Source organism: Vicugna pacos, chromosome 4 (assembly GCF_048564905.1).
Source record: "Vicugna pacos chromosome 4, VicPac4, whole genome shotgun sequence".
Lineage (NCBI taxonomy): Eukaryota > Metazoa > Chordata > Mammalia > Artiodactyla > Camelidae > Vicugna > Vicugna pacos.
This window is the reverse complement of record NC_132990.1, coordinates 67,116,458-67,128,950: the sequence shown is the minus strand read 5'-3', so window position 1 is coordinate 67,128,950 and position 12,493 is coordinate 67,116,458. Positions and strand designations below refer to the sequence as shown.

Sequence of the window (12,493 nt, the reverse complement as noted above, 5' to 3'; positions counted from 1 at the left end):
GTTGGTTAAAAAAATAGTCCACACCTGCCTGCCTCTGTTTTACCATGTGTTAATTTGTTGTTGCCTGGGGACTTTATTTTCATCCATCGGGTTTTTTTTAGGATGAAATTGTGGGCCATACGTGTCTGGCCTCTGTAGTTAGAGACAGGCCTGAGGTCAACTTTGGTCTGAAACTTCAGAGACGGGTGTCGGGGGATGGCGGGGGGGGGGAAGGGAAGTAACTTACATTGGGCCTGGCAGCACTTGAAGGGGGTCAGCGTGCTCCTCAGTTAATCCTGGCCACCTTGCGGGGCAGAGGTCATGGTCCCCTTGTGAGTATAGAAATGCACTCAGAGGAGTCGTATTTTCTTAGGCTTCAGGAGCTGGATGCTAGTACCAGCCCCCAAAGCCTCCCTGGACCCCAGCCCCACACGAGGTGGCCTTCACGGCAGGCTGTTTTGAGGAGGGTGGGCAGGCCCAGGGGTGCGGGTGGGCCTAGGGGAGGCCTTCCGGTTCTGACTGGAACCCGGGTGGCTGTAGCATGTGGTTGGTTCACGCCAGGGGACTTCCGATGCTTCTGGCGAGTCTTGATCTCTTCACAGAGCAGGGTCTGCTCTGTCCCGACCATAGCCATGAACCCTCTGGCCTCACCAGTTAGTTTTTTTTTTGGCTAGGGGGAGAGGTAATTAGGTTTGTTTGTTTGTTTGTTTATTTTAATCGGGGTACTGGGGATGGAGCCCAGGACCTCGTACGTGCGAGGCATGCGCTCTACCGCTGAGCTATACCCTCCCGCCACCTGTAATCAGCCCTCATCTGCCCCTCCTGACCCCTCCTGGCTCCCCGGGCCCCGGGCTTTTGTAGGCCCCTGGCACAGTCCCAGCTTCTTGGCTCACTCTGCGGGGTCGGTGGTCAGGCAGGGTGGGTTGCTTGTCTTTACATTGTCCCGCACTGGGGTGGGACTCCAGGTGAGACAGGAGGGGTGGACGCTGGCTTCCATGAGTTCCTCATCTGCGGGGAACCGAAAGTAAACGAAGTGCCCATTCTGATTGTCCTGGGGGAGCTACTGGATTGTGGGTCCCTTCTGGGCACCAATGAATACCTTTTCTTAGGCTGCACGAATGGAGCGCCAGAAGGAGAGAAACCGCTTTGAGGAGAGGATCCAGGTATGTTGATACAATTTTTAAAAATGGGTTGAGGATTTATCCTTGCTTCTTGCTTTCTTCTGAGTGCACTAGATGGTTCCCTGTGAGTCCGTGTGACAATGGTTGTCACTCATTGTGTGCTCCTGTCTGCCAGTCAAGCTCTAGGCATGTTGGAAGGGGTTTCTGAATCTTTGTGATAACTCTGAGAAGTCGGCATTCCCATTTTGCAGATGTAATGCGTGAGGCTCAGGGAGGTGAGGTCCTGTACCCAAGGTCACGTAGCTCGGAAGAGGTGTAGCAAGGATGCAGACCTGCCAGTCTGATTGCAAAGCCGCTGCTCCAGGGTCCCCTGGTCACAGCAGCTGGCATTTGTGTGGCGCCTGCCAGCTTAGAAAGCACTTCCACGTCCATTATCTCATTTGATCCTCACAACAGCCCAGGAGGGAAGCAGCGGTGATTATCTTTAGAAATGAACTCAGGCTATGAACATATATATTCAGTCTCCATCAAACAGAATTCTCTGCTAGCTTTTGTAGCATTAAGGAATGAAATTAATGATCTGTTATTTCCCCCAAATAACCTGGTACGGTTTCAAAGGCTCTGATGTGACTGTATTCAAATTCCAGAAGGCATTGGAGTCCTTCCCATAGGAATAGCTGTCATCTTCTTAACTGATCTGAGCCCCTTCCTGCACCCAGCCCTGTTGCCGTGAGCGGTAACACAGTAACTTGGAGCCGACGCTGCTGCGTTCAGCTCTGCTTGGAAACATTAATCACAGGTTGACAGGAGGAAGATAGAATAACCGCTTTTGAGTGTGCTCTTAAAGATATATTTACAGTGCATTTTGGTTAGAACGCATCAACTTAGTGAATCTTTTTTCTAATCTAATTTAGGCACTTCAGGAGGACCTGAGAGAGAAGGAAAGAGAAATTGCTACAGAAAAGAAAAACAGTTTAAAGAGGGATAAAGCCATTCAGGGCCTAACCATGGCATTAAAGTCAAAGGAAAAAGAGGTATGTCTGATACAGCTGAAGTGAGATTTTTCTCTATTAGCTTCTGTGACTGGCCTGTCCTGCCCTGAATTTTTAGCTTTAGGTGAAGAGTTTATAAGGGAGCCGAGACGAGACCAGCAGTGGGGAGAGGGCCCTGCAGTCAGTTAGAAGTCCCTTTGGGGTATCTAACCCAGCGCTGTCCAGTGTGAATGGGATGTGAGTTACTCTTGTAATTTCAAAATCTCTAGTAGCCACATTAAAAGAAATAAAAAGAAACAGGTGAAATTAACTTCAATAATAAATATATGCCAAATGTTATTATTTCAGTCAATAAACAAAAATAATAATGAGGGATTTAACATTTTTAAAATCTGACTTTTGTCCTGGAAGTCCAGATACGCTTGCAGCACATCTCAGGTCAGACAGACCACGTTTCAAGTGCTCAGTAGCCAGAGGTGGCTAGTGGCTACCATATTGGACAATGTGGGTCTAGTCTTTTGAAAGACAACAGAACACTGAGATAGCAGAGTTTGGGGAGGCAGAACCAAGACTGTGACATCTCACCTGAATGGTCCACACACTCCTCAGAGTCAGTACTCTGGAAACAGACTCATCACCTCCATCGCCAGCCCCATCTCACCGTTATACTCCGTTTTCTCTACTTTTGTATGAGTCGGTGGCACCCTCCTGTCCCTAGTCATGCCAGCCAGAAGTCACCCTTGACTTCTGCCACCTGGCTTGTTGCCTTTGGATCCAAGGTGGTGGCTGATGGTTCCTTATGGTTTTCCTTTTGTGAGTAGCGATCTGTTCTGTCTCAGTAACTGCCAGGCGCGGATGCGGAGAGGAAAGCGCAGCTCTGCTTACAGGTCTGGTGGGGAGAGGAGACAGTGGAGGTGCTGTAACTGAGGGAAGCGCAGGGGGCTGTGGCCGCGGAGGGGAGGGAGCCTGGTCCAGATTGGGTTGTGGATGATGGAGGGGAGTGCTTCTTTGAGGAGAAGCTGAGCTGAATCTTAAAGGATGACTAAGAGTTAGCTGGGGAGGGAGGCAGAGACTAGGAGGCCATTTTGGGCATAGGGGAGGACACTGGTCACGGTACTACGTTAGGAAGGAGCCCCATGTGTGTTTGTGGAAACAAAACAGTTAGAGCTTGTCAGAGCATCCAGTGCAGAAGCTAAGTGAGATGGGGGAAGCAGCTGGCGGGTGGCACGGGGCCCCGGTGCTGGGGAGCGCAGCACGCCCAGCTGCTCTGTGCCGTGCCGTGCAGCCTCTTAAGCAGGAGGGGCGTGATCACATCTGCTGGGGAGAGAGGTCTGTGGCTGAATCTGGGAAATGGGTGGGGGGAGGGAGGGAACGGCGGCGGGGAGGCCAGTAGCTGAGCTGAAAGCCCTCTAGTTCAGAGAAGACAGAATGGAGGTGTAGGGCTTATTCAAGAAGTGAAGTTCGAATAACTGAAAATGAGAAGTAAATCTGGGGAAATTTGGTGGTTAGATGTAGGCCTGGAGAGAGGGAGCAGTCAAGGGTGACTTCTGACTGGCATGACTGAGACACGAGGGGGCCACCAACTCAGACAACAACAGAGAGAATGGAGTATGGTGGAGGGGTGGGACTGGTGATGAAGGTGATGAGTCTGTTTAGAAAGTACCGACTTTTAGGAGCCCAGGGACTGCTCAGGTGAGATGTCCAGGAGGCAGACAGATAAGCGAGTCTACAGCTTGGAGAGGACTCCGGCTTGAGGGGGTAGATCTGAGAGTCAGTCCTGTACAGATGCGAGTGAAAATTCTGAGAGTTGGTCTCCTTATCCGAGGAGAGCGTGGGGTGGGAAAGAAGAGGGTGAGGATGGGACGGCAGGGGACAGCACCAAGTCAGGAATAGGGAGGGGAGGCTTGAAGGGGACGGGGATGGGTGGCTGCAGGAGCGGACGCCAGCCAGGAGTCTGTGGGCTTGAGGAAGCCAGAGGAGACAGGGGTTGGAGAAACCAACACTGTTGGCTGCAGCAGAAACTCGGTTCACAACAGTGGGCGTGATTTGTGTCATGTGCTGGGAGTTCGGGGCCCAGCTGAAGTCGGAGACCTCTGGTATGTAGCGCACCGGTGGTGGGACAGCCCTGCAGAGTGTGGCCAGAGGGGTTCCTGGCTGATTCTGGGCTGGAGGAGAAGGTCACTGGGGGATGAGGAGTTCTGGGAATAGCCAGGCTAGGTGGTTGGGTGGGTCATCCTTGTGGACAATCATCGTAACAGTTAGTGTGAGCCGGGCGGTATTTTAGGGCCGGGACACGCCATACAATCCTGTAGTTGGGTGAGTGGTCACGTCCTCGTCTTATAGTTGAGGGAATTAAGTCTCAAAGAGATTCAGTGCCTGGCCTGAGGTCATCCAGCTCCTAAACAGCCAAACTTGAAATCCCCCTTTTATGACTACAAAGCCCTGGGTTATAAGCACCATCCAGTGCAGCAGGAACAGCATTTGGGCTGTGCGCCGAGAGCCCAGGTGCATTCCCGGCTGCCGTTCCTTATTTTCACCCAGATTGAAGAACTTAACTCTGAAATCAAAGAGCTCAGTGCTGCCGCTGCTAAAGCCAGAGAGGCCCCCCAGAAAGCACAGACCCAGAAGGTCCAGGTAAGCGTTTGCTTTGGTCGAAGTGACTCTCTCTTTGATTCTTACTCCTGGTGAGGTCAGGACTTCGCTGCTGAAAGGAACCAAGGAGAGCTCTGCGTGGTCTCGAGTAACAGAATTTGCTCCGTCTAATTAAAGGAGCTTCTCCAACAGCTTTGGGGGCTTCTCCGGCCCCGTCCTCAATATGACAGTGACAATGACGACAGCTACGCCCACGGTGAGGAGTGCTGAGCTTCCGCTGTGCCAAGAGTAGACTGTAAACTGTGTGGATTATCTCATTTAATCCTCAGTCCTGTGGGGAAGGTCATTTTCATCCCCTTTGTACTTGTGGGGGTTTTGAAGTTCAGCAAGGGTGTGCAGTTTCTTCACTGTCACACAGCTTGCAAAAGGCAGGGCCCGGATTGAAATGTAAATTATTGCTAATAATCACAGCTGGCATTTACGGAACACAGACCACGTGCCGAGCCCTGTGCTGAGTGCTCTCTGTGGATCAGCCCAGTGAATCATGCAACAGCTCCACGAAGTAGGCACTGTGAATATCCTTGTTTACTGTGAGGAAGTCCGGGTTCAGAGATTCAAGTCTCTTGCTTAGGGTCACAGAAGTGGTGAGTGGAGGAGCACAGATGTGACCCCAGACTCAGTCTCACTCCCAGGCCCGTGCTTTTCCCCATCGCCCCCTACCTCACCTCGCCTGGCTGCACATACTCTGCCCCCCAACTTTCTATTCTAGGCCTTGGTTAGATGCCCCGCCTTTTCTCTTTTTCCCCCCTCCACAGTTGTCCTGCAAGGACTCCTGCTGGTCATCCCCTCCCATCTCCCCTCTCTCTTGCTAATTATAGTTAAGTGTTTTTAATTATTCTAACATTTCCTTCCCACGTTTCTAGTGTCCCTGTACAGTGTATACCTGTTACTGATAACTAATGAATCAAGGAAGCTCTGTCATCTGATTATGTCTGTAGTGCCTTAAAGCTCCTCCCTCCCACCTCCTCCACCCCTGTTGTTTTTGGTTATTAAGCAGAGGTTAGGAGTTAAATCGAATTGAAGACTGTTTGGTTCCTAAGATTCATATCCCAGGCCTTATCTTTTGCAGAGCTTCGGTTCCCAATAAGAGTAATCGAAGTAATTTGGTGTAAGTCATGGTGCCCGTGAAGCATAGACAAATCTTGTGTTCTGGACTCTCAGACTTTCCTTCCTCCACTGTTTAGACAGCAGCTGATGAAATGGAGCTGAGATTACACTTTACACTGAGTTTTTTTTCCACCCCCCTTGCTTAGAAAATAATAAGCTTTTAAAAATTGAACTCTTAGGAAAACCATTCATATTTCCCGTTCCTTGAGAAAAAAATATATGTTGGCAATAGATGAGCAGAGGGGCCAGATATCTTTACAAGTGTGATATTTTTCTTGTTGAGCCTTGAAGGAAAGAAAGGAGTCTTCTACGTTTAAATGTTACCTAGACTTACTATGTACATTTATTAATTTCATAACCCTCATTCCTGGCTGAAAGGCTTTCACAGTGATTTTTTTTCTCAGTTGATTTTTTTGAAGAATTGAATTATAATCAATTACAGTGTTCAATTTCTGGTGTACAGCACAATGTCCCAGTCATGCAAATACATACATGTAGTCATGTTCATATTCTTTTTCATTAAAGGTTACCACAAGATGTTGAATGTAGTTCCCTGTACAGAGTGGTTTTTGAGGTCTTGTAATTTACGCTGTCGGCTGGGTTTCTCATCTTGCAGTGTGTGGAGACCAGGGACGGTTGAAATTCCTCAGGTCCACATGCCGCATTCGCTGTTCAGAGAGCGCTCGTTTACTCCTTACCCACGGAGGTAGAGTGCTTCCCTGTTTGACAGGTTGCCAGAACTTGAACTCAAGTCTGACTCCAAAGTCTGTGTTCTTTTCTCCAGTCTGATTATGCGTGTGAGTAAGTACACACCATTTGCTTATATTGGCTAATTCACTAAGAAGTATGTGTAGTTTGAAGGTTGCACGGACACTTGAGAATGCATTGTCTTCCACGTCCTGGGACCTTTTGGGGATGTCACATGATTTGAATGTTTGCGGCCTGAGTAGAAGAGCCAGGGCTCACCAGGTTGGCATCAAGCTTGACAGGGAGGCAGCGCAAGTGGATTTCAGACTCTCAGGGCCATTGCCACTTGCAGGATGGGAATTCCAGTCACAGGTGTGACTCCGGGAAGGTTACAGCACGGGCTGGCTGTGCTACTTCTGTGTAGCACAGTGTATTTTCAAATTAGAAGTAACATTATTTCTTTTCTCGCCCCTACCTGCCTATAAAAGTAAAATTGCACATTGTAGCAACTTTATAGAATATTTAAAATGGATAAAAATGGTGATAAAAGTCACCAATAAACTCACATGTAAAGATGTTCTCTGTAAACACCTTGACTCTTGACTGTCTCTCTCTCTCTCTATATATATACATATATACAAGCACATAACCTTTAAAAAATTAAATAGGATCATAATATGTATTTTGTTCTGTAATTTTTTTTTAAATCTAACATTCTTGGCATGGCAGTATATATATAGATCTATCTAAACTTAAAAAAAATAATTTTAAGATCATTGTCGATTCACAGGCAGTGGATGTCTGTATACTCTTTACTTAGTTCTCCCAAAGTTAGCATCTTGCATGACTGTAGGTTAATACTGGAACCAGGACATTGATGCAGTCCATTGACCTTATTCAGATTTCAGCAGTTTGACATGCATGTGTGTGTGTGTGTGTGTGTCTGTGTCTGTGTGCTTTTTTTTTTTTTTTACAGTATTTTACAGCTGCATATAGTCCATTGTATGTGTGTATCATATTATTTTTACTGGGAAGAGCATGGCAGTGGGCATGGCTTTGAGTCCTGACTCTGCTTCACTAACTTGTGTAACCTCGGGCAAGATGTTTGAGCTCTCCCAGCCTGCTTGTACATCGTAAAATCCAGATAGTCACACTTACGTCACAGAATCCTTACAAGGATTAAGCAAGAAAGTGTATCTGGGCACAGCTAGTAAGTAACCCAATAAATGTTAACCCATCCTTAAGTTGGGTGGTGTAATCTTCTGGCGTAAAAATACAGTATTTACTTTGGTCTGTTTTTCAAATTCTCAGTTGATGGTGTTATACATGTAATTTTTGGTTTGGGGAAACACTCCATGTTATCACTTGATTGGGAATGAAAGATAATAGAGTCAGTGACGGAAAAGGGGACCTAGATTTCTTTATCCTGCACCTCATAAACAGTACTTTATGTGCCATATTTAATCTTCACAATGACCCTGTGAAATAAAGATCATCCCTTTCACAGATAAGGAAGCTGAGCCTCAAAGAAGGTGACTTTTCCCAAGTCACACAGCTAGAACTGGTCTTTGAACTCTGGGCTGTCTCTCTTTTTTATTAAACTCAACATGTTTCTACACTGTGGGGAAGAACGATTTGTTTAATATTTTATTTGGGTTTTAGTTTATGACCGTGTCTGATTGGGCCAAATATTTGCCGCCTGGTTGTAAGCACTGGACTGATGAAGTAGAATTCAAAATGCAGGGTGTTGTGCAGAAAGAGGTAAAAGACCCTCCAAAGAAGTTTTTCGAAAAGCCATTTAAGGAAAATTTAACACGGGAAGTATTTTTATGAAGTGAATCGAATGTATGAATTTGAATTCTTTGAGTTTAGATTTTTAAAGAGGCTTTGTCATCCTTATTTATGTGATAATCCTGCAGAACCTTCATCACTTTATCATAACTATTATTTTAATAATAACCATGGCTGTCCTATGTTTAACAAGCTCCTAACTGGTGTTCCTGTCTCTCGCCTCCCCTCCTTGAATAGTCTTCTGCATTACAGTTTTAATTTTTGGTCGTTTATTGGTGTTAATTGAAATCTTCCCTGAAATGGGCAAGGCAGAACAGTGCTGTGCAAAGAACACAGGTTCTGGGGTCGGTTGAATCCCAGATTTAATCACTAGTCATTTAACAGGTCTGAGCCTCAGTTACTTTCAGAGGGATAATAATGTGTGCTTTGTAGGGCTGGTGTGAGAAATAGAGAGGTAATAGTGTAAAAGCACCTGGTTAGCTCATATATAATCAGTGCTTAATAAAGGGAACTATGAAAATTGTTCAAGGTGAGCATTTCCCCAAATCATTGTTTATCTCCTTTTCTTTTTTGAGTTTATTTAAATAAGCACTGCCCAGATACTTTTTTTTTTTTGGGCCTGTGACCTAGGTTTCCCATTTCTTTTTATTTATTTTAATTTTAAAGGAAATGAAGACAGAAGTGTCTATAAAACCTACTTTGGAATTTGAATGGTGTTTGTTCTCCATCAGTCTCTGTTGCTGTGACCTGAATAATAGTTGGGGAAACACGGGACCAGATGGCTGGGCTGCGGGGCCCCAGGAGCGGAGAGGTGGCCACCTCCTGGTCAGCTGTGGCTGTGACCCAGCTCTGCCGAACGACTAAGACGTAACTGTCGATGGGGGCATGGATGGGTTTCTGGAAAGGCCCGGAAGCTGGGGCCAATTCTTTCACTCCACAGCCTGAGTTGTGACCTTGACAGCTCAGGCATCCCTTGCTGTTAAGTTTTTAATCTTGTCCTCAAGCTCATTCAAAGGACATATTTTTTAAAAAGTTTATTTTCTCCTGATTGTAAGTATTATATATATATGCTTCATTTTTTTCCCCCCAGAAGACTAGAAGGAAGGAAAAAAAAGGGAAATGAGGAAATCACCCAGCCACTATAATCATTTTGGTATTTTTTTCCTTCTAGGCTTTCCCCTAAACATAGCTTTTATTTTTTAGATCATTTACAGTTTGATTTTCTATTTTTTACTGTAACATTGTGACTTAGAAATGTTCCCTCAGCTCTTTGTGAAAATTATTTTAAGATTTTATTCTGTGGCTTTGCCATACTTTATTCGTTTTCATATTCTTGCACATTTAGGTTGTTTCTTAATTTTTTACTGTTCTAAGTTGATTCTGTGATGAATGACTTTGCGTATAAGGCTTTTTCCCCCTTATATTTTGGATTCTTCTCCTGAGATTGAGTCCTGGGAATGAAATTATTGGGATGATTGTGAACGTCTTCATACAATACACGTGTACGTGACGTGTATAGTCTGTCCACAGCGGGTTTTCTCAGTGTACGATATACAGCATATTTCCAGATTTCTGGGTGCTTGATCAGTTCTTGAAACGTGAACGTAAGTTGTGCCATTTCACAGTAAGCTCACCAGTATTGGATATTCTCATTAAAACAATCTCACTTGTCAAACGAAAGCTTGTTTTAATTGGCTCTTGATTATTGGTGAGTTACAGCATTTTTTCATATGTTTGATAATCACATGTGTATTTTCCCTAATAAACTGAGTATTAATGAAATAAACATGTTCTTGACGCACCTAGGCCTCCATCTCTGCTGAATTTATAGTCTCTTGAGGTGGCTGCTGGTGACCAGGCTGCCCGCTTCTTCTCAGATGACTCTGGGTTTGAATCATTCTAACAGAGATGAACATTGCCAGGGCTTGAATCCATATTTGCTTTTCAAATGATACTCTATTTTCTGTCTTTTAAAAATAACTTAATTAAATTTTTTTTTTTGGACTGTTATAGAAATAACATGCTCACTAATCTTGCAATGATGGAAAATACAGAGAAGTAAAGGAAAAAAATCATCCATATTCCCACCCCACTAAAGACAGTTACTGTTGATATTTTGTGCTTTTTTTTTCTAGTTTTTTAAAAAACATTCTTTTACACAATAATTGTGGTCTTTCCCCTCTTCACATCAACATCACATCATAAAGATTACCCTGTGTTACCCCAAACCCGCATATCATTTGTGCTTTGGGTCCTGAATGTTGTTTATGTGAATGTCTCCCTCCCCACCAAGGTGAACAAGGAGCACAGATTTCTTGGCTTGCTGAGTGAGCTGTGAAAACCAGCTCAGCCGCCTTCCCCTCCTCTTCTTCTAGGGGTCTGAAGATTATGAGGCTGCTCTGTTAGAAAAGGCGGCCCTTTTGGCCGAGCTGCACTCAGAAAACCTCACCAAGAGTACAGAGAACCACAGACTGCGTAGGAACATGAAGAAGGTCACCCAGGAGCTGAGCGACCTGCAGCGGGAGAGGGAGAGACTGGAGAAGGACCTGGACGCAGCCCACCGTGAGCGGAGCAAGGGAGACCGCGCCGTCCACGTGAGTGCCGCCCCCGGTCCCAGGGCGGGCAGTGCGTTTGCTGGGCTGGGCTCTGGGCTGTTTCTGGTTTTAGGGAGATATTCATCGCATAAGACTTAGAATAATCCAAAAGATAGAAAATATTTCACTCATCACCTCATCACCTAGAAATGACCTGTCTTAACTATTTGATGTTTCAGTTCTTTTATTCTCTCTCTGTCTCTCTCTCACACACACACAAACATCCTTGTACATAAATATTTATCCACTGATTATTTCCTGATAGAGGTATAATTACTGAGTCAAAGAGTATGAATATTTTTAAGACTCTTATAGATAGACCCAGATTGTTCTCCAGAAAGATTATACCACATTTCCCTACATGAGAGTGATCTTTTTTAAAGTCTACTGTATTTAGCACTGGATATTAGTTATTTGAAAAATTCTCTCTGAATTGGGTAGACAAAAGATAGTTTATCTTTTACAATTTCTGTTATATTTAAACTTAAGTATTCAGCATCCTGAGAATCACATCATGAAGCCTTGGTGCAGTCGGGTAGGATAGGGTCTGAGTGGTCATTGACACTCAGGTTAAGCGAATTCCCTGCACGGGAGCCTGGGGCAATCAGCATCATTAGCGAGCTCCGGAGAGCCCGCAGGTACCAGAGGTTAGTTCTCTGGCGGCTGCTCCTGGCAGGGACGGGACATCAGGATCCAGAGTTTGAAATCCTAATGCTGACACTGATGAGAGAACTGAAATACAAATGTTTGTATATTTTTAAAAATTAGTTAATTATTTTATTTTTAATGTAGGCACTGGGGATTGAACCCAGGACCTTGTGCACGCCAAGCACATGCTCTACCACTGAGCTGTACCCTCCCCCCAAATGTTTGTGTATTTTAACAGAAATTTTAATGAACATCAAGAGAGCAATAATGGAAACTTAGGAATATAAGAAAATGTCACCTTCGGTCAGTTCCACCACCCTCATAGAGTACCTGTTTTTCAGTATCACCCTTCAGTGCTGGTGCAGCTGGGGCCCCAGTCTGATCAGAGGCCACGTACTGTTGCGTGTTTTTTGATCACTTACTTCATCACAGCCGTCTCCCCACATTGTGCAGGCGCCAGAGGGATCATGCTGAAAGGTGCATGCTCTTCACTAGATTTCACATGATTTACTTAATAACTTCCTTCTCTCTTGGACGTTTTGGCTGTTTAAATAATGCCACGGTGAACATCTTTGGGTACAGAGGCTTTTTTTTCCCCTTGGAATCCCAAGGATAGATTTTGAAGAGTGAAATTAGTGGGTCAGATGGTACAAATATTTTATACTAGTTAATCATGCTGCCAAATTACTTGTTCAGAGGGCTGGATCAATTTATGCTGTGGCCAGCAATGTTGGAGTATACCAATTTATTGCATGTTATTAAAAGACCCGTTTCCCATATTTATTCATTGTTATTGGACATAATGTGTCTGGTTTAGATGCAGATGGAAATACTTGGTGTAACCTCTGAATGTTTTATTTTTTTTTCAAGGGAGATGAAAATGTTATCCATGACAAAATGCAGAGCAGTTTAAAACTCAGAG

At 45.0% G+C, this 12,493-nt stretch overlaps 1 protein-coding gene across 8 annotated transcripts in view; it reads left to right on the top strand.

The window, feature by feature from the left end:
• The window catches only part of CDK5RAP2 (CDK5 regulatory subunit associated protein 2), a 166,958-nt gene that overhangs the window by 45,005 nt on the left and 109,460 nt on the right, over positions 1-12,493 (top strand). For all 8 annotated transcript variants that reach the window (XM_072960013.1, XM_072960018.1, XM_072960016.1 and 5 more), the window contains 4 exons: positions 1,089-1,142; positions 2,015-2,134; positions 4,634-4,726; positions 10,705-10,923. In XM_072960013.1, the coding sequence (XP_072816114.1) occupies positions 1,089-1,142; positions 2,015-2,134; positions 4,634-4,726; positions 10,705-10,923 (486 nt within the window). The remainder of the gene's footprint in view (positions 1-1,088; positions 1,143-2,014; positions 2,135-4,633; positions 4,727-10,704; positions 10,924-12,493) is intronic.